The sequence below is a fragment of the Ostrea edulis genome, chromosome 2 (genome assembly GCF_947568905.1).
Source record: "Ostrea edulis chromosome 2, xbOstEdul1.1, whole genome shotgun sequence".
NCBI lineage: Eukaryota > Metazoa > Mollusca > Bivalvia > Ostreida > Ostreidae > Ostrea > Ostrea edulis.
Window position 1 is genome coordinate 65,119,409 of NC_079165.1, and position 24,000 is coordinate 65,143,408.

General features: G+C 33.9%; 2 protein-coding genes across 7 annotated transcripts in view; one reads left to right on the plus strand and one right to left on the minus strand.

Annotated features, from left to right (window-relative positions):
• The window catches only part of LOC130052317 (uncharacterized), a 13,721-nt gene extending 3,754 nt beyond the window's left edge, over positions 1-9,967 (minus strand). Inside the window, exons 1-10 of one of the 6 annotated variants that reach the window (XM_056156810.1) lie at positions 9,925-9,967; positions 6,063-6,126; positions 4,764-4,945; positions 4,260-4,474; positions 3,793-3,897; positions 2,578-2,766; positions 2,319-2,455; positions 1,750-1,908; positions 1,062-1,261; positions 616-870 (exon numbers count right to left, since the gene is read on the minus strand). In XM_056156810.1, coding sequence (XP_056012785.1) covers positions 616-870; positions 1,062-1,261; positions 1,750-1,908; positions 2,319-2,455; positions 2,578-2,766; positions 3,793-3,897; positions 4,260-4,474; positions 4,764-4,936 — 1,433 coding nt within the window. In that variant the 5' untranslated portion in view covers positions 4,937-4,945; positions 6,063-6,126; positions 9,925-9,967. The other 5 variants (XM_056156807.1, XM_056156808.1, XM_056156805.1 and 2 more) reach the window with 5 other exon arrangements.
• A 5,661-nt stretch (positions 9,968-15,628) lies between these two features.
• Positions 15,629-19,732, plus strand: LOC130052318 (microsomal glutathione S-transferase 1-like). Its single transcript, XM_056156812.1, has 3 exons — positions 15,629-15,880; positions 17,118-17,206; positions 19,345-19,732. Exons 1-3 carry the CDS (start codon positions 15,752-15,754, stop codon positions 19,586-19,588), a joined length of 462 nt encoding a protein of 153 aa, XP_056012787.1. The 5' UTR covers positions 15,629-15,751; the 3' UTR covers positions 19,589-19,732.
• The last annotated feature ends 4,268 nt before the right edge of the window (positions 19,733-24,000 follow it).

Sequence of the window (24,000 nt, forward strand, 5' to 3'; positions counted from 1 at the left end):
CACACACATGATGCATATATATATAGATCTATATATATATCTATGTTTGCATGCAAGATCTATCAGCAGACCAGATTTGATGGAGCTAGGCCTTGCAGTGTACAAAATATAATCTGGATATGGTTTGAATATGAATAATCATAAAATTCCAAAATAAGGTCACAGTGACATTTTTATGGGTCATGACACACGTTCCCCTCAAGATGCATCAACTCATCAAGTTTGATGGTCCTAGGCCTCACAGTGCCCAAGATATGATGATCTGAACACAATTTGACCTACTTTTGGGTAGCAACACCCAACTTCATTTGAGTATTCATAGTGAAAAATTCCTAAAAGAAACCACAGTGATCTATTTCTGCGACACAACCCCCCCCCCCCCCGTTCAGATTTACATCAGCTGATTAGGTTTGATAGTCCTAGGCATAACAGTGTAAAAGTTATGACCAAGACAAAAAAAAAAAAAAAACCCTTACAGACAGACAGATGGATGGAAAATCCAATCTGTTTCAATACACAAGAGTATAAAAATGTCATTTCTCTACCTCGTTTACACATAATTGCCATTATAAATAATGATCAATTTATTTTGATGATCTAAGATGTATCCTTTACCTTCCAGTGGGCAACCTAGATGCCTTGAAGTCATATTTGTGGCTGAGAGCACAGTGAGAGGCACTCATGGCCTGCTCCATACATGAAATTTTGTTCTCAGGCAAGGTAGTTGTTGTCTTTAGGTACTCGATCAGACAAATGAAGCCATCTTGATTAGTTCTAATTGTCATGGCCTGTTCTGTCTGTTTCTGAAGAATAGTGTCTGCCTGTTTAGAAACATCCTTTTCTGTGTCTAGTGTAGAGGCTAATTCTTTCCTAAAACAGATTGAGAGTGTTATCAATAACTTAATACTGAAATATGCACCTGTAGTCTGACATTCACTATCTTAATCATTAGAAAGTAAACAGGAAGTAAGAATAATAATTCCTTTATTTAAACAGGAAGTAAGAATAATAATTCCTTTATTTAAATAGGAAGTAAGAATAATTCCTTTATTTAAACTTGCCTGATGGCCTCAGCTCCAGGATCAGTAAGACTGAATATTTCTGCAACAGTTTTGGTCTTGAGTACATCTAATGCTTTTTGGTAAGTTTCATGCTTGACTTCTTTCTTGTTTGCTCCTACACTGCGAGCCAGAAATATCCCACCCAGGATCAGCCTGCCAGTGAACATCCACTTGCCAGAGATTCTCATCAGTTCCTCCACCTAAAGTTACAGATTAGTTATGAGTCATGCAAATACTTAGAATTTTGCATAAATTCACAGAAATAATTTGCAAAACAAGCATCAGTATGAGAAAATTGAACATTCATTTGTGCAAATACATGTACTAAGATGATAAACTCTTAGTTAAAAACTGAAAATCTTTGAAGTCTAAAAGTGACTTCATGCCACAGATGTATTCCCCATCAATTAGCAGGTCATACATGTATCTCATTCAGTCATTTTTATCCTTCCTTAAAATATAGCTCAAAATCAAGTCATCCTCATTTTCAACAATCACATAATTCTCCCAGTGATGATGATTTCTTAAAATAGCAAACTGAAGGTCATCTCTGTAATATATCGGTGAATTTTTTCACACTAAAATACCACTGATATTCAGCTGTTTCCTTTGCAAATGTCAGTTATTTTTCCCCCGATTAGAAATCCATATTTTCCAAAATGAAATCAAGACAATAATATCTACTAACCTCATACTGTGTTTTCAAATTGAGTTTGCTTCCTGTTATAGCATTTTCTATTGTTTGTATAGCATTCACTTTCATTGGTTCTCCTTGGACATATAGAGCAAACCTATGAATTTTTTCTGCAGTGGACATGTTGGCCGTATCAAATTGTTGTGTTGCTACCTGAATCGAAGGTGAAAAAGAGATAAGTGTAATAATTTTGTGAATATATTAAAATTGTGTTAAAAAAAAAATTTGCTTCAAATGAATACCCTATTCCCTATTGGTCAATTCACAATGTTAGAAAGTACATACACATAAAAGAGGTTGTGATGAATCAGACATATACTACAGTGAAACATGGCTAAGCCAACATGCTCTGGAAGACAATTCCCCCCTCCCCCCCCCGGAAATAAAACTGCATTGGAATGAACATTGTAAAAACAATGAAAATATAAAACTGAATGAAAATAGGGGTCAGATTGCCCAGTGAAACGGATTGCACAGGTGTCGGATTAGACAGTCTTCACCGTATTTTTTTCTTATATTTTAACTCTACTTAACAAGTCCTACTAATGCAGCTTGGACTATACCTTTGACAGGCTGTGAACTGGAGCCATAGTTCCACCTAACTGCCCCCCTGGTCCATTTCCTCTGCCCCGCCCTCTGACCTTCTTGTTACCACTAAAAACTTTATTTGGAGGTAGTCCTGGCTTTTTATAAACATTACCTGCAAGAAATTTGTGGCAAGTTAAAACACTCAAATCTCCTAACATAAATATGCAGCATATAGCTGAACTATAAATCTTTGAATCATATTTTTTTATTTGAAAGAAAGAACTAGCTCTGTACCTCTGAAGTTTCCACCCCGTCCCCGAGCTCCACCACCATCCTGGAAGCCACCTCCCCAATGAGGCTGCTCAAAGTTACTTCCCCTTCCTCGATTGCCACCCCGTGTTCCTCCTCCTCTGTTTTGAAATCCACCCTGTCCCCTTTGACCCACTCCTCCTCCCCTGTGCTGACCACCTACTCCTCCTCTACCTGAAGAAATTAAAGGTGTCAAAGTCAACTAATCTTTGCCAGCACCAAATGTTTGCTTTCAACAAAAATTTTCATTCCAGCCAATCCATGGAATCACATGATCCCACAAAAATGGTTGTAATTGAAATTTATGGAATACAACCCCACAGTTTAAAAGTTTTTTTGAGATGATGCACCTAGTCAAAATTGATAATTACATGTACTTAATTCTTGACCCCAACCATCCCAGGAGCATTTGATTTTCTACATTAACTGGTAATTTAATGATGTAACTGAGAGTTTATGCAGCTCCCAGAGTCAAAATCCTGGGATAAAGTGACGTACAGAAATCATCTGCTGTATTGCCCTATATTATAATGCCACTTCCACAGACCGCAAAAAATATTTCAATTCCACTTTTCCTTACGCCAAATCCCATTATCCTGGCATACTGCCTTCCATCAACATAATATTTTTAGGGTGTGACTGTTGAGATAAGCGAAGACCCTTAGCATCTAATAACAAGACTTTAGACATTTGATCCATCTATTCATTTAAAACACAATAAATATAATGCAGTTGATGTAAACAGGGTATTGTGACATCATCTAGCTATTGAAAACTTTGAAAACATCAGTAACAAATAGATATATACAAACGTTTAACTGACTATGACTGATTCAATTGAAAGTCACAAAGATGCAAGAGAATTCCGAATGATTATTGGGAAATTAAAAATATGAATGCGGGACCCTCCCCCCTGGATACGTAAATGCATTACCAACTTTTTATTTTATCTAAAATATAAAATCATCAATGCGACAACCTCAAAACGGATGTGTGTGGGCCCGAGAACCATAATTTCAATTTTATTTGGCCTTACATAATTTGGACATGCAGCATATTTGTATTTAGGATCCCCTTTACTATGATTTTACCAAACAAAATTCACTGACATATAATTTTTTTCATGCCACTGTCTTGCCTATCTTGAAAATTTTACATAAAATCTTCTTCCATGGAAATAAAAATAAAATCTTCGCTTACCTTGACCTCGTTTGTTCTGACCGCGACCTCCTCTTCCACCACGACCTCCCCCTCTTCCTCCTCTTCCATACTGGTCATTCTGTGTAATAGGAGTCTGATACACACCTATAAAAAAACGGAATTTTAATAGGGTACTAGGAATCTTATAACTGAATTTTAATAGGGTACTAGGAATCTTATAACTGAATTTTAATAGGGTACTAGGAATCTTATGCATTTTAAAATGTTAAAGGATAGTTTAAAACTTCATTCATCATAAAGAGATAATCTTTACCCCGGTAGATTCACAACACAATCATAATGCAGACATCCTAAAGTAATCAATTTAAATGCACTGCTTCTTTTTGAAGCATTAATTAGAGATACCCCTGACTTGTTTTATCTCATAAAGATCTTCATCTGTACCCACATTCAATTTTTTCTGGGAGTAAGGGTATCAGTTTGATTTTTCTTCAGTTAAAACTTGCCCCCATGCTGCTTTCTTCCTTTTCCTTCTAACGGTATGTCTTCTGCGAAGTTTTCTGAAAACTGGTCAATGGAGGCTGTGAAAGAAGAAGGTAGTCCCATGGAACTCATCATGTTGTCGTCAGCAGGTGGCGCTTGATGATGTGCTGCTCCCCGTGACTGACCATAATGAGCATCATAATTAGGCCATGGTCCTCCATATCCATAGTCATCTTGACTGCTAAATTTAAATTTCAATATATTTAAAGCAATATTAGCTCTATATGTAAAATTTTTATTTTGTTATAAAAATGTGCTATTATGATAGTTTTGTATGTAACTTTAACCATAATCTTTGATAAAATTAAAACAAGTTTAATATTTTATCAAAATAAAGAGTTCGGTTCTATTGAATATATAGAATTAATATATATACATATATATATTATATATACATACATTCACACACACACATACATATGTATATGAAGTTTCATGAAAACAACAAATACTGAAATCAAACATACCCATATCCATACTCAGTCTTCATGTAAGAATTAGCTGGGGGCCCAAAGCCGCTTCCATTGTTGTCTGTGGAGAATCCCGTCTCTGAATAGTTCCTTTTCTTCCCAGCCCCCAACGTGTTTCCCTCTGTGGAACCTGCTCCCCAGTTGGATATCCCAGAATTCCACATTTCCATTTGTAATGACTATAATCAATCAGTTTCAATGAAAATTTTGAAGAAAAAAATACATTCCATAAAGGCATTCACCAACATGCAATACAAATAAAATTCTACTTTTCTACTTCATTATTCATGGGTAAACATGAGAAATTGACACCGTCATATGTCTTTTTTTTTTTTTAACAAAGATCGCTAAACATGACAACAAATTCACAACATGATTTGATCCAACATCTTACCTTTTGCCTTGATTATTCATTGTGATAAGTCTGCTGATGTACTTTCAAATCCAGGAAATTCTCACTGCTATCCAGAGAACCAAAATTTTAACAAGGTTACTGAATTAGATCAGAATACTTTTGTCATTTTTCCATGTTTATTGGCCATTTAATATGCATTAGTTGTTCTGTGGATTGTCTTGTTTCAAAACCCATAACAACCAATGCGTAAATCTTAGTTTCAAGCTTTGAGACTTTCCCTGAAGATAAGACGAGTCACAAGCAGTTGCAGTGACTTCACCAACTTACCTGCATGGCAGTCAACAGCAGATTTGGGAACTTCTCCCTTGTGTCCAGTAATATTTTTGTTCCAATCACACAAGATACAAATGTGCTAACACATGAATGCAAACATGTGACCAGCACATTACCTCTTCCAGCTTTTACAAACCAGTTCAGAAATATCTCTATAACAACCAAAATACAAATATGTCTTTCAGATACAACATAAGAATGCAAATGTGAAAGAAATCAATCTTTAATCTTTCACTATATGATTCTCTGTTTTTTTTGTGTGGAAAACATATATTGTATTAAAAGCCTTCCACAGGATTTCAAATTGAGTTGTCAAAGAGATATTTCCTGTACACAGTCAGGTAGAGACACCAGTGATCTGCTGCTGGAATACTTAATGAATATCTACTTTCGACCACAGATACCCATTTAAGCATTCCACGACTATATTGACTGAATCCGAGGCCATGACATGATAGCATTGCTAAATTGGAATTCACTGCTTCAATGTCAAGACCCAGCATGCATTAGACTGAACCAGAGGAAATGATATCCAATTACACTATGCAGATCTTCTAGGAGTCGGACATAGAAATGTGTTGGCTGATTTACTCTGGTGCAGTTTATACCTTCAGCAAGCACTTGAAGGAGTTGTCATAGGAATCATTAACAGGTCTTCTTTGTCTGCATTACCTGTGATGCAATATATTGAACATTAACTATATAATTTTTAACAGTCACTGCTATGAAAAAGTGTACTGGAAAAATTACAGTAATTTGTACAATACAAAATTTTCTCAATTCAGTGTACATACATCTACATGTTATGGGATGTTATGGATATATAAAGATGGATTTAAAAAAAAAGAGAATATATATATCATATTCTCAACTCCCATCTTCAGCAAGTCAATCTGAATGACATAAAAATATCTGACGTGCTATTAAAAAAATTTCAAAAAATTCCAAACACAGAGATCCCATTAAACACTAAATGCAGAATAATGAAAATTAGCCTCCTCTAGACTATGCATTTAATTTACGGACCTGCATATTAAACAAAACTATCCATGAATAGACACTAATGAAGACAGTTTACTTTAGAATTTCTATTAAATGACAGAAGCCACCAGTTACATTTGTTTCATTTTCTAACTTTAGATCAGAATAATTTAAAACATTTCTGTAGGTATTGCTAATTTTTATCAGTGTACAAGATCAATATAAATCTTTTAGATTGTAAAACATATTTGCCTTGTATGCATTAATTGCATAAGCATTCATCTTATTGATGAGCTTGAATGGCACTGCATCATCAATGTGTAATGCAAATGTATTTGATTTCATTTGGGTAGGAGAAGGAATGCTGTGAACTCTTACTATCAATTTAAAACATTCTCAGGGCTTGCACAAAACAATCTACTTACCCTGAGCCATTGCTTTTCATACATAAGAATTACTACTGAATTTTGGCACTTTCGCCTCACAAAAACTCCCAAAATAGTGTCAAATTTTTCTACTGAAATTAAATGATTAATGTTTAATTTCAACTTTATGATATGCATCTTAATGAGAGAGAATGATATATAGTAACAGGATATTTTCATCATTTAATAAAATGTTTTTAAAACCCTGTATAATGTCAATTTGATGTCGTGCATGCCATGTCATATAATTCAAAGTATTTGAGGTTCACGTGAAAACATAGCTGAGCTAAAATAATCTCTGAATTTCTTCTTCATATTTGGGTGCTTTCAAGCAAGATGGATTGATATTTTTTTCTGAGAAGATACCAGCTGTGTGAAAATAAAAAATAAGTTGAAAATTTGTTGCATCATATTTACAGAGGGGATGGTTAAGTTGAAAGCTAAATTTCAAACCCTGCTTTAGTTCAAAGTACATAAACTTGCATACCTTGGTGGACAGCCATGTTTCGATTGATAAATATTGAGAAAAAATTGTTTTACAAGTTGGGAATCAGAAATTTTCCAGAAGTTTATTTCAAACTTAAGGTTGAATAAATTTCAGCAAGAACTACAGCAGAATTTTTAAATACAAGAGTGCAACCTAAGCATAACATACTAAACACAAGTAAAACAACATCTATACATGTAATTCTGGACAAGAAAATCACAAAATGTCCATGTTGCAGTTATTGGGATAAGCATGTACCATTAGTGTGCCATAGTTGCATTAAATGTAAAAATGCCACATAAATATCAAACAAGCTGTCCCATTCCGGAACATATCAACATTCATACTTTGAGCTTTCCCCCACTGACTTGACAGCCTAATCTCTTAGACATCACTATAATGCTTGAAAGTAACAGTACGCAAAAGGTTTTATTTATCCAAGTGTGATGATGAGTCGATTCGTCCATATCTAATCAAACAGTAAAACTTTATTTGATAAGTTAATATCTTTAAAATAACATTAGACGAGCGTTAAGTTAAAAAATTAATTCCTTGCCCTGAGAAAAGGCCAACCTTTTCTGAAATTGCATAACCAGATTAAGCCAGCAGAGTTTACAGATGAAGTTCCAAATGGTTATAACAAAACAACAGATGAAAATCTACACAGCAAAACCAATGACAATTAAAAACCCCAAATGAATATTCAACTTGAAAATTAGACGAAAATTTGTCCATGGTTATACTTGAATGAATACAAGAAGTCTTGTTATCAAAAGAATGCTATGAATGAGGAAAAACTAATTCTTTTCACCAAAGGTTGACTCTTTGTACTTCACAAACAGGGAAGAATTAAAATGAAAAATTAAGAGAGAATTTTTTGGTCTTAATTTAATTTTATATATATTGTTATACATGTCTCTATCAATATATTCAGTCGGTAAGATTACATAAGTCGATTACAGTCTTTAGTGTTCATTTTTCCAATTGTTATTACAGTTGTTACATAATAATTTCTATATGGCTCATTCATTTTAGCAATGTCCCATTGACAATGTTTTACAGTTTTCCATTGTCACATTAAGCCACTTATCCAGATTGTCTAACTATCTGCAAGACATATATATCTTATTTTATTAGTCATATTCAAAATTTATCAATCATGCTTGATGGACAGTGCATATATCAGGAACTTTGAGCCAAAATGTGTTAACGAACTATTAATTTGTTTGTGACGGGGTGTTAACAATGGCACACTTCTTTGAATGACCTACATGGCTGGCAAATCAAAACAATATTGCGGCTAGCAAATAAATACATTGTGTACTCAATATATGTATAATCATTTGTATTTCTATATCTGACTTGATCAAAAAACAACAACACTTAATCTACCAGAAATCCTCTTCAGTGTAACAAAGAATTTTTCCCTGGGCAATGAAATCGAATACATCTTCAACATTATATCATATTGGTACCTTGAATTACCGAAATGCCAGTGATTTACCGAAATGCCCCCATAAATTACCGAAATGCCTTCTAAAACTACCAAAATTTCCCTTTAAATCAATTTTAAAAGTTATATGTTGAAATATTAGGGTTTGATTGTGTAAAATTCCGCCTCTGAAGAAAAAAATAACATTAAAGAAGTCTTGTTGTTGGAATTTGTGTCAATCTAAGGAAGGTAACTCATGTTATTTTTCTTTCATTTAAAAGAATGTGTTCATTTCCTTGTTATTATACATATAGATCTACATTGCTTAAGTTGAATTAAATCAATATTCAGATATATTTTGCAATTCAAACAAATATAGTAGGGGATGGGGGGATTATCGGTGATGTAAATTTTGCTAGAGTTATCTTTCTTTGAAACAGCGATTGAACACAATTTTCTTTATTTACAATCACAATTTTAATAGCGTTTTATAATCAAAATTTAACATATATAAACTTCATATGCATTAATGTATTAAATTAGAGGGATATTTCGGCAGTTTTAAGTGGCATTTCGGTAATATCTGGGGGCATTTCGGTAATTCGGGGTACCCATATTATATTATCACAAGATTTGGCTTGGCTATGATATTTTGACTAGTAACAGCATCAATTCAATCAAAGCAGACAAGTTAAATCTTGCCAAATACACACCATGTTACTGAATCATTGTATGACATAGAATACCAAGAAAATGTTTGGCTACAAAGACAAAGCTAAAATTTAATAAATTACACACTTAAGCAAGGCCTAATATATCTGCCCGAGTTTTCTGAATGCTGGTCAAAATGACTTTTAAAAATACCTTGTTAAATTTCACTCCAATTTATCACCTTCTAATCTATCGCGTATGTATTTTTAGAAAATTTTACTTGACGATAAACGTAGAATTTATTCCGATAGCCTTACACTGAGTGTACAGTCTACCGGCGCCACACGATAAATCCGTTAACAAGAAAGACCTATTTGACTGCAAGTTAGCTAATCAAAATCAATATGAAAAGCAAACTAAGATGTCAAACATCAAAAGTTTTCCAAGAAGTTCTAAACCTAACAAAGTGAATAAAAAGGCTGAAATATATTTACACTGATCTATCGGCTTTTTCAAGGCAGGAAATAGATTATGCACATGCGCTACACGATTATCGAACCCGATGACAATAATATAGTGCCGATAAGATTTATAATAAAGTTTCAACGTTTCAATACAGTCTCCACCGAGGTTGACCTGGACTGGATACATACAATATCATATCATTAAACACATTTATATATGTCACTGACGTTAAATTAGGAAAGTTCGATCTTAAATTTATAATACCTCAAGTCACCTGTTATAGGCCTACATACATATTATTAGCATACTTTTGATGTGAAAAAAAAAATCTATAACTGGGCTTCTATACCAGTTTACGTCATACTCTGTGTTTCACGAGTAACACAGTTCAACTTTTTTATGAGCCAACTGTCTTCTTATTTAAAAAAAGCTGGAATGTACAAGCACACACCTTGTTGTAATTGATCATGGATGGTGAACACCTAAACCATTTTCCAGCCACGAGTTTTGCAGGTACTTTGCTGTGGAGCACATAAATGTTCAATATCAGTGTGTCTGATAAAAGTTTCACGGTTTGTTAATCATAACACTTAGTAATTCTTAACTATGGTTAACGGATGTTACACTTGTAATCATAAATATATAGTTTAAGACTGTTAAATATAAAATTTACAGCTAGAGTGAAATTAATGTGAAAACTCAAATATAAATAAAGTTGTAAACAATATTTAACAGAGATTAAGCATGGTTTATTTTATAGATATAATGGCCACAAAAGCTCTCTGTAATAAAATAATTAAATAATAATTTGGGGGGGGAAAAAGAACACTACTGTCTAGTCTGTACAGTAAGAGGTGCGATTGGCACTGCACAAAAACTCCCAAAGTGTAGAAAAATGTGTATCAAAGTAGGAGATATTGTTTTAGATACTGTTAAAACGGCCAAATTTCTTGGTGTACAAATAAATGAATGTCTTACTTGGCCTGTACACATTGATTCTTTATGCAAGAAACTTTAACAGAAAATAGGCATAGTACGTCGTCTGCAAACTTTTATGTCAAATGCGGCATTATTGAAAATTTATAACAGTTATATTTCCTCTCTTAATTATTGTTGCACATTTTGGTGCTCAATCAAAAACAGTGTTTTTATTGACAGACTTTTTAAATTACAGAAAAGGACCGTCAGAATTATATTGAATGTGAAAGTAACTCAGACTTTTACGGTTGATATTTTTAGTGTTCTTAAATGGATGTCTTTTAATGATTATTTTATCTAAAACTGGTGCTTGCTTTTGAGGTTTTTAGCTCACCTGAGCTGAAAGCTCAAGTGAGCTTTTCTGATCACCCGTATTCCGGCGTCCGTCCGTCTGTCCGTCTGTAAACTTTTCACATTTTCAACTTCTTCTCAACAACCACTGGGCCAATTTCAACCAAAGTTGGCACAAAACATCCTTAGGTAAAGGGAATTCTAAATTCTTAAAATAAAGGGCCAGGCCACCTTCCAAGGGGAGATAATCAAGAAAAGGTAAAAATAGGGTAGGGTCATTAAAAAATCTTCTTCTCAAGAACCACTGGGCCAGAAAAGATGAAATTTATATGAAAGCTTCCTTATATAATGCAGATTCTAAATTGTTAAAATCATGACCCCGGGGGTCGGATGGGGCCACAATAGGGGATCAAAGTTTTACATACAAATATATAGGGAAAATCTTTAAAAAATCTTCTTCTCAAGAACCACTGAGCCAGAAAAGCTGAGATTTATATGAAAACTTCCTTATATAATGCAGATTCTAAATTGTTAAAATCATGGCCCCCAGGGGTCGGATGGGGCCACAATAGGGGGTCAAAGTTTTACATACAAATATATAGGGAAAATCTTTAAAAATCTTCTTCTCAAGAACCACTGAGCCAGAAAAGCTGAGATTTATATGAAAGCTTCCTTATAAAATGCAGATTCTAAATTGTTAAAATCATGGCCCCCGGGGGTCGGATGGGGCCACAATAGGGGATCAAAGTTTTACATACAAATATATAGGGAAAATCTTTAAAAATCTTCTTCTCAAGAACCACTGAGCCAGAAAAGCTGAGATTTATATGAAAGCTTTCTTATATAATGCAGATTCTAAATTGTTAAAATCATGGCCCCCGGGGGTTGGATGGGGTCACAATAGGGGGTCAATTTTTTTTTTTCGGTTTTTGTTGTTGTTGTTGATATAGTGCAGATTCAAGTTCGTTAAAATCATGGACCCCGGGGATTGAATGGGGCCTCAAGGGGGTCATCAAAGTTTTACATACAAATTTATAGGAAAAATCTTTTAAAATCTTCTTCTCAAGAACCACTGAGCCAGAAAAGCTGAGATTTATATGAAAACTTCCTGATATAGTGCAGATTATAAATTGCTAAGATCATGGGGGGGGGGGGGGGGGGGTCGGATGGGGCCACAATAGGGGGTCAAAGTTTTACATACAAATATATCGGAAAAATCTTTAAAAATCTTCTTCCCAGAACCAATAAGCCAGAAAAGCTGAGATTTATATGAAAGCTTTCTGATATAGTGCAGATTCAGGTTTGTTGAAATTATGCCCCCCTGGGGTAGGATGGGGCCACAATAGGGGATCAAAGTTTTACATACAAATATATAGGGAAAATCTTTAAAAGTCTTCTTCTCAAGAACCATTGGGCCAAAGAAGTTCATATTTACATGAAAGCTTTCTGACATAGTGTAGATTCAAGTTTGCAAAAACCATGGCCTCCAGGGGTAGGTTTGGGGCCATAATAGGGACTACGGTTTTACATGCAAATACATGTAGATATGGAAAATCTTCTGATATGGACCAAGGTGACTCAGGTGAGCGATGTGGCCCATGGGCCTCTTGTTAAAAAATATGACACCAGAATATATGAACGTTTTTAGTTTTGTCAGTCAAGTTAGTTCCAGAACAACATTAAGAAGTAGCGATAGTGGCATTTTATATTTACAAAAAGATCGAACTGAATATTATAAACGGTCTTTTAAAGTATCCTCCACAATTTTATGGAATCAGTTGCCCGAGTCTGTCAGAAGCTGTGGTTCAATTACATCGTTTAAATCAGCATATTCAGTGACGGATTTAAGCCCACCCCCCCCCCTAAAATTTTCAAAGGTAAATCGTGGTATCTTGTTTAGAAAAATGCACTAAACGATAAAAAAAGCAATGATTTCTTCCACTCCCGGAGAAATAAATGACAAAATCTTTTGAGTTTTTGAATTACTTCATTGGGAGAACTTTATTTTTTCTAAAAACCCTTAAAATTTGCGTCATTTTATTAATTTCACCTTATCAGAAATGATAGAAAATAGTACAAATGATTAAATAGGAGACATATTTCAAGCCCTATAAAATCCAGGAGCGTCAGACCCCCTACCTCATAAAGTGGCGCCCTCGTAACCGAAATTCCTAGATCCTCCCCTGATATTTGCAGCATTATTACTCAAATAAGTGATATATAGATATGTTTATTTTTTCCCAGTGATATCGTGTGTATATTTTATGTATATATTTTATATTATGTTATCTATTTTTCTACTCTCTCATTCATCTCTCTGTGAATATGTTTTATACAGAACTACAATGTAAATTAGTCATTTGTATACTAATTGTGCTATCCTGTCTAAATAAAGAATGTATTATTATCATCTACCAAAATGACTCCCTTGGATTCAAAAGTAAGAGTGTTTAATTCGTTGTGCGCGCTTTTTTCGAATATCATTTCTTTGTGGTCCTTTCCATGGTTTAAAAATATGTTCCATAATTCTATTTCCACAATTAAATTCGATATATATACCTTCTTACATTATGACCTCTACATACACCTATAATACTAATATTCATATATACTTACTTATATTAGAAAGCACCTGAATTCATATATACAATATTTTAACATAGTTGTAAAACAGTTTTTAATGAGTTACTAAATGTACATGTAAGTCTATTAAATTGTACTTAAAATATTGATATAGACACGGTATTCTTTGTCGTATACCATATAGCCCCCACCCTCATACTGCTTGCTTTTGAAATATATCCATTATTCTTCAATTAAGCTATGTTATACATAATTTGCTTCCAAAACGAAATATTTTCAGTGTTACCTCGTATGATGTCACAGCTTTTTGTAGAATTAATAAATCATTCGGAGGAATCTTAATCACTGGATGCAATAAAAATATGGTAAACTATTCAATGTTGAAAAGGTTTATAATTTCTATGAATAGTCAGTTATCTATTATAGCTATAGTACAGAACATGTCAGGGACTATGACTCCTATGCTAGTATTTATCTATTGTGTGTCTATTATACAATATGCCTTCCTTGATATCCACGATTAATTTACATATATCTATAAAGTAGAGGTTTATTAAAACTGTTGAAGTCACAATTTTGTTTGGCAACAAACATTTTTTCTTTAGCTATTGATTAAATCTATACGATTTTTCTACTTTGAATCACATGAGGGTGGATCTACCTTAATTTGTTACAAATATTTCATATCCATATTAGGTTTATCTAACATTAATTATAGCTCTAACAATATCAAAACTAATACAATGAGATATTTGCATATTTCAAAATTAAAAGAAATCCGTTTTTAACACAACTTGTTTTCCTCTTTTTATACTCGATAAAATGTGTATCATCAAACTGCCTATCTAACATACGAACGTATATTGAGGATTTTTATTTTCTTGGGCAGTATGCAGCGGACAGTATATCATTATTGTTTATACATGTGTATACATGTTTGACGGTCGATGTATAGATATACATTCAAACGGAATATTTTTTCGATGGTACACATCTTATTGAGAATAAGGGGGGGGGGGGGTGTTACATACCTTTGTAAAATAAAAAGAAAAATTAAGATCCCTAGCTGTGTCCACATACTCAATTCATTTAAAGAGAGCAACAATTCAATTATAGCACGCATCATTCGGCAGAATAATCAATGTTATCTATGGCACGCCAAATTCACAAAAATGAGCTAAACATAGTTTCACAGTTGATAAACTAGGTTTATCGACTGTAAACTATAGTTTACGAACTGTAAACTATAGTTAACGATTCGTTAACTATAGTTTTCATCCGTAAAACTATATTTAACGGTTGTAAACTATAGTTTACAAATGCTAATCCAAGTTTATCTGTCTTTAAATAAACGTTAACAATAGATTTTGCTGATAAATACAGATTCACATTTGTAAACTATAATTTACATTCATTAACTATAGTTCACAATTGTTAATCCTAGTTTCACAAATTGTGAAGACTTGTAAACCGTAGTTTACAATCGTGAAACCGTATTTATCAGATAAACTATGTTTTGCAATCGCTAATGATTGTTTTCATTGTTAATTATATAGTTTACGCTTGTGAAACATAGATTATCTGTTAACTATGGTTTACAGATGTGAAATATAGATTAACGTCGTTAACTATAGTTTACGGTCCGTAAACTATAGTTTACAGTCGATAAACCTAGTTTATCAACTGTGAAACTATGTTTAGCTCATATTTGTGAATTTGGCGTGCCATAGTTATCACCAATTCAATTACGTGTACATTCAGAATTGAAGATACCATATAATTATTTGAAGATATCGTTAACTGAATTGTTGCGCGCATCAAATGAATTGATGATATCTTCAAATTCAATGATTATTTGGCGCTCCATAGATATGCACTGATACATGAGGAGGTCAAACCTGCCTTCACAGTTAAACCTGATAGATCAATAAATAGGTGACATTCTATTTAAATCTTGCAAAAGTGCAAATTTTGTGACGATTGAACCATAAAACACGTAGCAAAATGCCGGTGGGTGTTTTTCACAGTTTTAACAATCCATTATTTGGAAAATTTGCCTTCTATACCGGTATCGTCATCGGAAAAACTTTATTGATGAGTGCACTCACATCCCGGTCAAGACTGACCAACAAGGTGAGTAAATGTAGCGCTATCTTCAGGCCACTAAATCACATGTTATTGAACACGTCATGTTGTAAACAGATCTGTCCGTCGAATCCCGAATTTTCTAAATGTTTTACGACACAAATCATAATGATTGTAGAAATAGTCTCTTAAAAACATCAACGAAACAATTGAAATCTGAAGCGGAAAGGTGATAATCTGAATTGAAAGTTTAAAAAAATGCTGCTTTCAATGTACCTTTATTTGTTGCTAATATATAGAAATTATGTCTTCTGAGACTTTTGGCATGCAGGCACTGAACGTCGTGAAAAGGTTTCAAACATTATTTGGTTCACGATTTTTGATAAAAAATATTTTTCATTTTTGATGTTAAACATTGAAAATATAATTCATTTAATGTTGACAGCTAAAATTTTGACCTTCTGAATGGAACGATAAAAGCAATATTTTAGCCTTAAATCTGTGTTATGTAAACAAAGACTCGAATCATTTTATGTATACAAACAAACAAGTGAAATATTTATTTTGTAATATAAAGCATCTGAATTTTGCACAGTCACAAATTTTGACTTTTAGATAACACGTTTTACCCCAAAAATGCTTGAAATGTGAAAGATATAATAAATTTAGATAGAAATCCATTTATTTTGAAAATTTTGTAAACAATAACATACCACAATCTTTGTTTACAAAACAAATAATAAAGTATGTAAATGAGCTTCTGTGATAAAAATATAACCTTAATTTTTATGTGAAATCTTTTAAACACATTAGACAATACATTTTGATCATTAAAAGTGAAAAAGAAAATTTTGAGGAAAATCGTGAATCAGTCCCTTTAAAACATTGAATAACAATGAACTGTTACGGCAGGTGACTGTTTAGGCCCAAATGGCCTAAGTTATTAAACGCTTTAAAGCATCAGGGATCAAAGTTTTACCATGCAAATATATCGGGAAAATCTTCTCAAGAACCACAGGGCCAGAAAAGTTCAAATTTACATGACAGCTTCCTGACATAGTGCAATTAACGTGTGCAAGAATTCATAATTGGTAGAAATCATTCATTATTTGGATATCTTTAATTGAATTATTTCACGCATCAAATGAATTGATGATATCTTCAAATAATTAAAGAAATCTTCAATTATTTCAGCTTATGTTAATTTGACACTCCATAAAAGTCTTGTACCAAAACGTGCTGAGGGGGCCGAAGGAAGTTATAGTCTCCAAAATTCATTTCACAGATATTTATTAATCCCGAGGATGCTGCAAAGTTTGGTGGTAAAGGTACTACAGTAATTAACGCAGACCAGAGAGTTGAGAGAATTCGCAGGTAAGCACAATTATATAATGTATAGTGAAGACGTACCACAGTGAGGTCTTAAAATATAACAGACCAATAAGAAATATCTGAAGTATTGCACGTATCAATCAATTTAAGATATCTTCAAATAATTGAAGATATATTAATTTAGTTAATGGCAGCGCACATGAATAGAATTATAAAAGATATGTTTAATTTTTGAGTTAATTTTATTGAATTAAATGCACTCAATAATTGAATTAAAGATATTGTCAATTGATTTGCTGAATCAATGTATGTAACTATTGAATTAAAGATATCTTTAATTCTATTAATGTGCACGTCAAGGGCAGATCCAGAAAGCGTTAAAAGGGGGGAGGGTTCTACCATTCATTTTGGTTTTCAAGTGTGTGTGTGGGGGGGGGGGTGTGTGTTCCGCTTTCAAAAGTGATTTTTTAAGCCAAAATTTCTGACAAAATGTGTGTGTGTGTGTGGGGGGGGGGGGGGGGGGGGGGGGGGGGGGGGGGGGGGGTTCGATGTGTGACAAAAAACTAAATTCACAGTTTTCACTAAGACCCCACCACTAATTATGGTGAATGTTGAACCTAATCTATTAACAGGTAAAAACATACGATTATTTAAATAAAACTACATGTACACTGTATATATGCATACCTTTTCTACTGTTTATTCACAAATGAAAGCGTACATTAAAACTATTAAATGTTCATTTATAACGTAATATTTATGCCCCCCTTCAAAGAAGAGCTGGCATATTGCTTTGTACCTGTCGGTCGGTCGGTACACCACATGTTGTCCGCTCAATATCTTGAGAACCATTCACTTAATAATCGTAATGATATTTCTTATGTATGGAGCGCCAAATTAACATAAACTCAAATAATTGAAGATATCTTCAATTATTGCGAGCAATATTTCTACTAAATTGATGCTCTCATCAATTGAATTGAGAGCAATAACTGAATTTATGCTCGCATCAAATCAATTATTGCTCTCATTAATTCAATTGATGCGCGCAATAATTGAATTGCATGAAGCGCACATTAATTCATTTGATGAGAGCAATAATTAAATTGATGATATCTTCAATTATTTGAGTTTATGTTAGCGCTCCATACTATGGTGGGTTAGTTATGAGGAGAAGAGGAGCCATATTGTTTTTCAGGTCAAAGGTCAATCTACTCTGGATATAGAACTACACTGTCCACTCGTTATCTTGAGAATCCTTTGCTTGACAGACATCAAACTTGGTACACTGGTACATCTTTTAGCAGATGACCCCTATTGATTTCGAGGTCACATGGTCAAACTGGACATATGAATATACTGACCACTCAATGTCTAGAGAACCCTTTGCTTGACAGACATCAAACTTGGTACACTGCATGGTACTTCAGGAGAAAATGACCCTTATTGATTTTGAGGTCACATGGTCAAAGGTCAAACTGGACATAGGAATATACTGTCTGCTCAATATCTTGAGAACCCTTTGCTTGACAGACATCAAACTTAGTACACTGGTACATCTTTAGAAGATGACCCCCCCCCCTATTAATTTTGAGGTCACATGGTCAGAGGTCAAGGGTTAAACTGGACATAGAAATATATTATCTCCTATATTTTAAGAATTACTTGGTACACTGGCACAGCATAAGTAGATGACCCCTATTGATTTTTAGGTCACATGGTCAATCTACTTATTGGAAGATATTGTCTGCTCAATATTTTGAATTGGTGATACTACTATCAATTAAATGATGCATGTGTATAACCCTTTTTCAATTTTGCACTATGGCGGGCATATATGTTTTACAAACATCTCTTGTATTTTGTTGTTTTTAACAGTCATTTGTCTGTTTTCACTAAAGTGTAATTGATGTCGGATGACAGAAACTTACTGGAGATTTTATCCCCCTCCCCTATTTGAATTTATATTTTTATGCGACATCGATCTTTTGATGCCTAATGAAGCAGAGATAGCACTATCATGACTTGTAGTCTCTAATATATCATAATTTCAATCATGTGATCTGTATCTTTTTTATCCTTGACAAGCATTATACAATATCCATGGCATAGTTATGCTCATTAAATTCTTGATTAGTTGAAAAAGACTATCCTTAATCCAGTCTTTTAATTTCTTTCAGATGCCATCAGAATGACATCGAGAACGTTCTGCCCTTCGTGTTGATAGGTTTGTTGTATCTTGTCACTGACCCCGATCCATGGTTGGCCACTCAGCTGTTCCGGACCTTTGCCCTGTCCCGCTGCCTTCACACAGTGTGCTATTTGGTGCCACTTCCTCAGCCCTCACGTGCTATGATGTGTTCGATAGGCTGGTGTGTGACTGCTTTCATGACTGTTGCTGTCATCCGTGCTGGAGGAATTTAGAATTTGAAGAGAACTTCATTCATAACATTTAAAGACAATTAACCCTGCATTGATGTAATGACTATAAGGAAACATGGAAGTGGTTTGTGATAATGGATACTAAATTGTATTCCTGATGATTTATTAAAGGCTACACGGTTCAAAGAAGTATTCGCACATCAAATTTCTTATTTTAATTGCTTTGCAAAACATCAGAATTTGTGCACAATCAACATATTTTTAACAAAGCTTGTCTCCAATGTGAGGAATGCGGACTAATGTTGTGCTGAATGTCACATCTTTCTTATATAGCTAACAATGATCCATACTGAGTAGAAATTAGTCTAAATAATGAATTGAATTTCAGTCGAGACCTTTATGTTCAGTTATAACAATGATAAAAGTTTGTTTATTACATGCTCAAAAGGAAAAAATCATTTACCGGTAATGCAATTTTCACTTTACGATCTGAATTAAATCACCCCATTGAACCCCTGATCCAGGGTTCATGAATTACTCTTCTGTGCTTAATTTAATTATTACTCATATTTGTTTCCTAGCTAACCATGCAGAAGTGGAGAAGATTATTAATACTATTTTGTCCATGAAAATGTAATTCATACCAGCCCCATCCTAGGAGTCTGTCCAAAGGCCACAAAATTCATAATTTTTATTACATATACATGTCCATATGATCTGTATAGCTCCTCCCTGGAGCCTGAACGATCATGATTTTAACAAATTTTCAAGAGTTGGCATCCTTACTCATTATAAGTAATTTGCATCTGCTTTGATTGTTTGCTGTTCAAAAGTCAAAAAGACTGTAAAGGAAATTTCACTATATGAGCTTTTTGAGCCCCATCCCAGAGCCAGAATCCCTGCTACAAGGGTAATGAAATTCACAATTTCATGACTATATGCGCAGTATGTCTGCTAGATGTCCAGAAATACAAATTTTCAAAGATTTCATAAGTTTTAGTTCACTTGAGCTATAATAGCTCAAGTGAGCTTTTCTGATCACCTGTTGTCTGTTTGTAAACTTCACACATTTTTTACTTCTCTAGAACCATTGGGCCAGTTTTAACCAAAGCATTCTTGGGTGAAGAGAATTCAAAATTGTTCAAATGAAAGGTCATGCCCCCTTCCAAGGGGAGATAATCGAGAAAATGTTAAAATAGATGCGAAACCTTCCTGACATAGTGTAGTTTCTAGATTATTCAAATGATGGACTCAGGGGATAGGGTGGGGGCCACAATAGATCAATATTATTTAATGTGGCCTGGATACTGTTGAAAAGAATTTGTTTTAATTAATTTCCTGACAAACTTGAATATTGTAGCCCCTTCCTACCCCTGGGGTGTCATGATTTTGAACAATCACATGGGGATGCTTGCATAACAATGTGACTAATCATGACACTGCTGTTATTGAGATGAAGATTTTTAAAGATGTTTTCCTATATATTCCCATGCAAACTTTAATCCCCTATTGTGGCCCCACCCTACTCCTTGGGGCAATAATTTGAACAAACTTGAATCTGCACTTACATATTTAAATGACTAACCCTGTTGTTCTTAACAATTTTCTCGTATATATATATAATATATATATTCCCATGTAAAACTTTGATCCCATAGGGTCATGATTTGAACAAACTTGAATCTACACTATGTCACAATGCTTTCATGTACATGAAAATTAACTGTTCTTGAGATTTTTAAATGACCCGACCCTATTTTTGCCTTTTATTGATCATCTTCCCTTTGAAGGGGCATGGTCATTCATTTGAAATAAAAATTGAATTCCTTTTACCCCAAGGATGATTTGCGCCAAGTTGGATTGAAATTGGCCTTATGGTTTTGGAGAAAAAGATGAAAAGTTTATGGATATAACAACAACAGACAAAAGGTGATCAGAAAACCTCACTTAAGCTATCAGGTTAGATGAGCTAAAAACAGAGATTTTAACTAAAAATGATAACTCTAAATTGAATTACCTTATCATTACCTTCACTTGGACAATAGAAAACACCAGTGCAAAACTACAGGTCAATCTACCACTGTTAAACCATGAGGTAATCAAGTGTAATTAGGCCAAAATAAAATATATTGTGTTTCCTGTTTCCCGACCCTACCTAACTTTTTGCTGCTGACCCTAGATATTATATTGAACATATATATACAAAAGAAAATAAAAATCCTGAATTTTCAAACTGGAATTTTTTTCTTTCTGCATTCGAGTTTCTCAGATTTACATTTTAACTAGTATTGCTCTACAAAATGTGTAAACAGTATTTGTAATGTATATATACACTGTAGACCTGTATTGAAAGTGTATCAAAAACTAAAATTTCAAGTAAAAAGTTTTAATAAAATAAAATGTTTTAACTACCTACCTACCTAATCTTTTTGGGAGTGAAATAGGAAACACATATATTTTATTTTGGCCTTATGTCTAAATTGTATTTCATATTACATTATCCTTAAAACATACTTGAAATGGTGGTACTATTAAATTATTTTATTAATGACAATATCTAATTTGATAACATTTACAATGGTGCATTTTCAATAAATTTCCTTAACATAGCCTTTGTGGTGATTTAGATTAGCAGGCCCATTGGAAGCAAATTCACTGGGGGTGGGGGGTGGGGGGCACCACACCAAAGTAATTTACGACAAAAAAGTTATATCGATAAAACCATTAGTAAAAAAATAACTGCATAAATATGTGCAAGCATTAAATCTAATTATGTACATAGAATCTAATTAGTTTCCTAGAAAACCCCTCACTTTAATTTTAATAAGTTTTGTTGTTTTGTTTTTTTTTGGAGGGGGGGTGTTAAGGATTTTTTAAATCTTTTTTTTTTTATTTGTTTATATCTTTATCATTTTGTTATCAATCATTTCTGAGTCATAAGGTATTTACATGTAGTACTCGGTAAACATTCCAAAAGTTGCCAGTCTGTGTTCACTTTCACTTACGAACTCCTCGACTATATTTTTTATGGATTCAGTTCATCAGTCTCATTTTTATGAACATGCAATAAAAGCAAATTGTTTGTTCGCATTTGGCTCATTGTTGATCTCAGTGATGTTTTCAATCTTTTCAAGGTGCTGATCGAATGAGCGCTCACTGGTAGCGTTAGTTGCAGGAAGTACCAAAATTAGTTTGAGAATTTTGAGGATCTCGGCACACAGACTTTTTTCATTTGAATGTCTGAAAAATTCAACCACACTTGGAATATCTGGTGTAAAGTCTTTTGGCAAAACAGTCTTTAACATTATAAGCTGGCAGTGAAGATCCTTTGGCTTCAAATCTGTATCATATAGAGTCGTAACAAAATTGAATTCTTCTTCAAATGTTTGACCTGTGCAAGCCTTAATTACGAGGTTTTCAAGATTAACATAAGCTTTGTAACCTGGTTGGTCAAATCTAGATTTTATGCCAGCTAAAAGCAGGGTGTCTCTAAGCTAGCAACTTACATCCCTTAATAGAATCACTGCAAGCTAGGTTAAGAGCATGATCATAACAGTGTATGTAAAGGGCTCTGGGTTCAAGTGCATGAATTTGTGTTGCAACACCTGTCTTTGAACCAGCCATTGAAGCAGCCATGTCATAACACTGGCCTCGTACTTTGTTGATAGGCAGATCGAACCTCAAAAGGGCATCTTTAATTGCTAGGGTTATTGAATTAGCCCCAATGTCAGAAAGACAGTACATCCCTAATAAATCTTCATGAGTGGTAAAATTTTGATCAACCCATCGAATGCACAAAACAAGTTGCTCTTTGTTGGAAATATCTTGTGTTTTGTCTGCCATTATTGAAAAGAATTCAGATGATTTGATGAAAGCAACAATTTGTCGCAAAACCTGCAACCCCATCATCTGCAAAATTTCATTTTGTATATCTGGAGCAACATACTTATTTGTCTTGCATTGTAGCCATTCCAGAAGCTGGGGATTGCGTTTAGCCTCTAGCATGAGAAGTTGATTAAAGTTAGAGTTTTTCTCGTCTTTGTCACCCCGAAGAGCAATTCCTTGTCAAGCAAGAAACTTCAAAATGTTTGGGATTTTAAGCAAATTCTCTCTGTCAGACTTCTTCTCAACTTCGTGTGTCTTTGAAAGACATTCTCCAACATCTTTAACCTCCTCCTTTATCGTAAACTCCCTTTCCATTGCCTCTTTATGGCAATCACTTTTCTAGTGTGTGGCGAATTTTGTGGTTGCTTTTTTCCAGTTTTTAAAACCACTTGATATGAAAGCTTTTTTTTTCTTGTGACAACTGAGTCTTCTTCTGAAATGATTTCATGCAAGGAAAACAGAATACAAATCTTTGATTTCTACATAATGTAACCAAGACCACCGATCAAACCAGGTGGCATTGAAAGAACTCATCTTTTTACCAAACTTTTTTGCTGGAAAGAAAATGA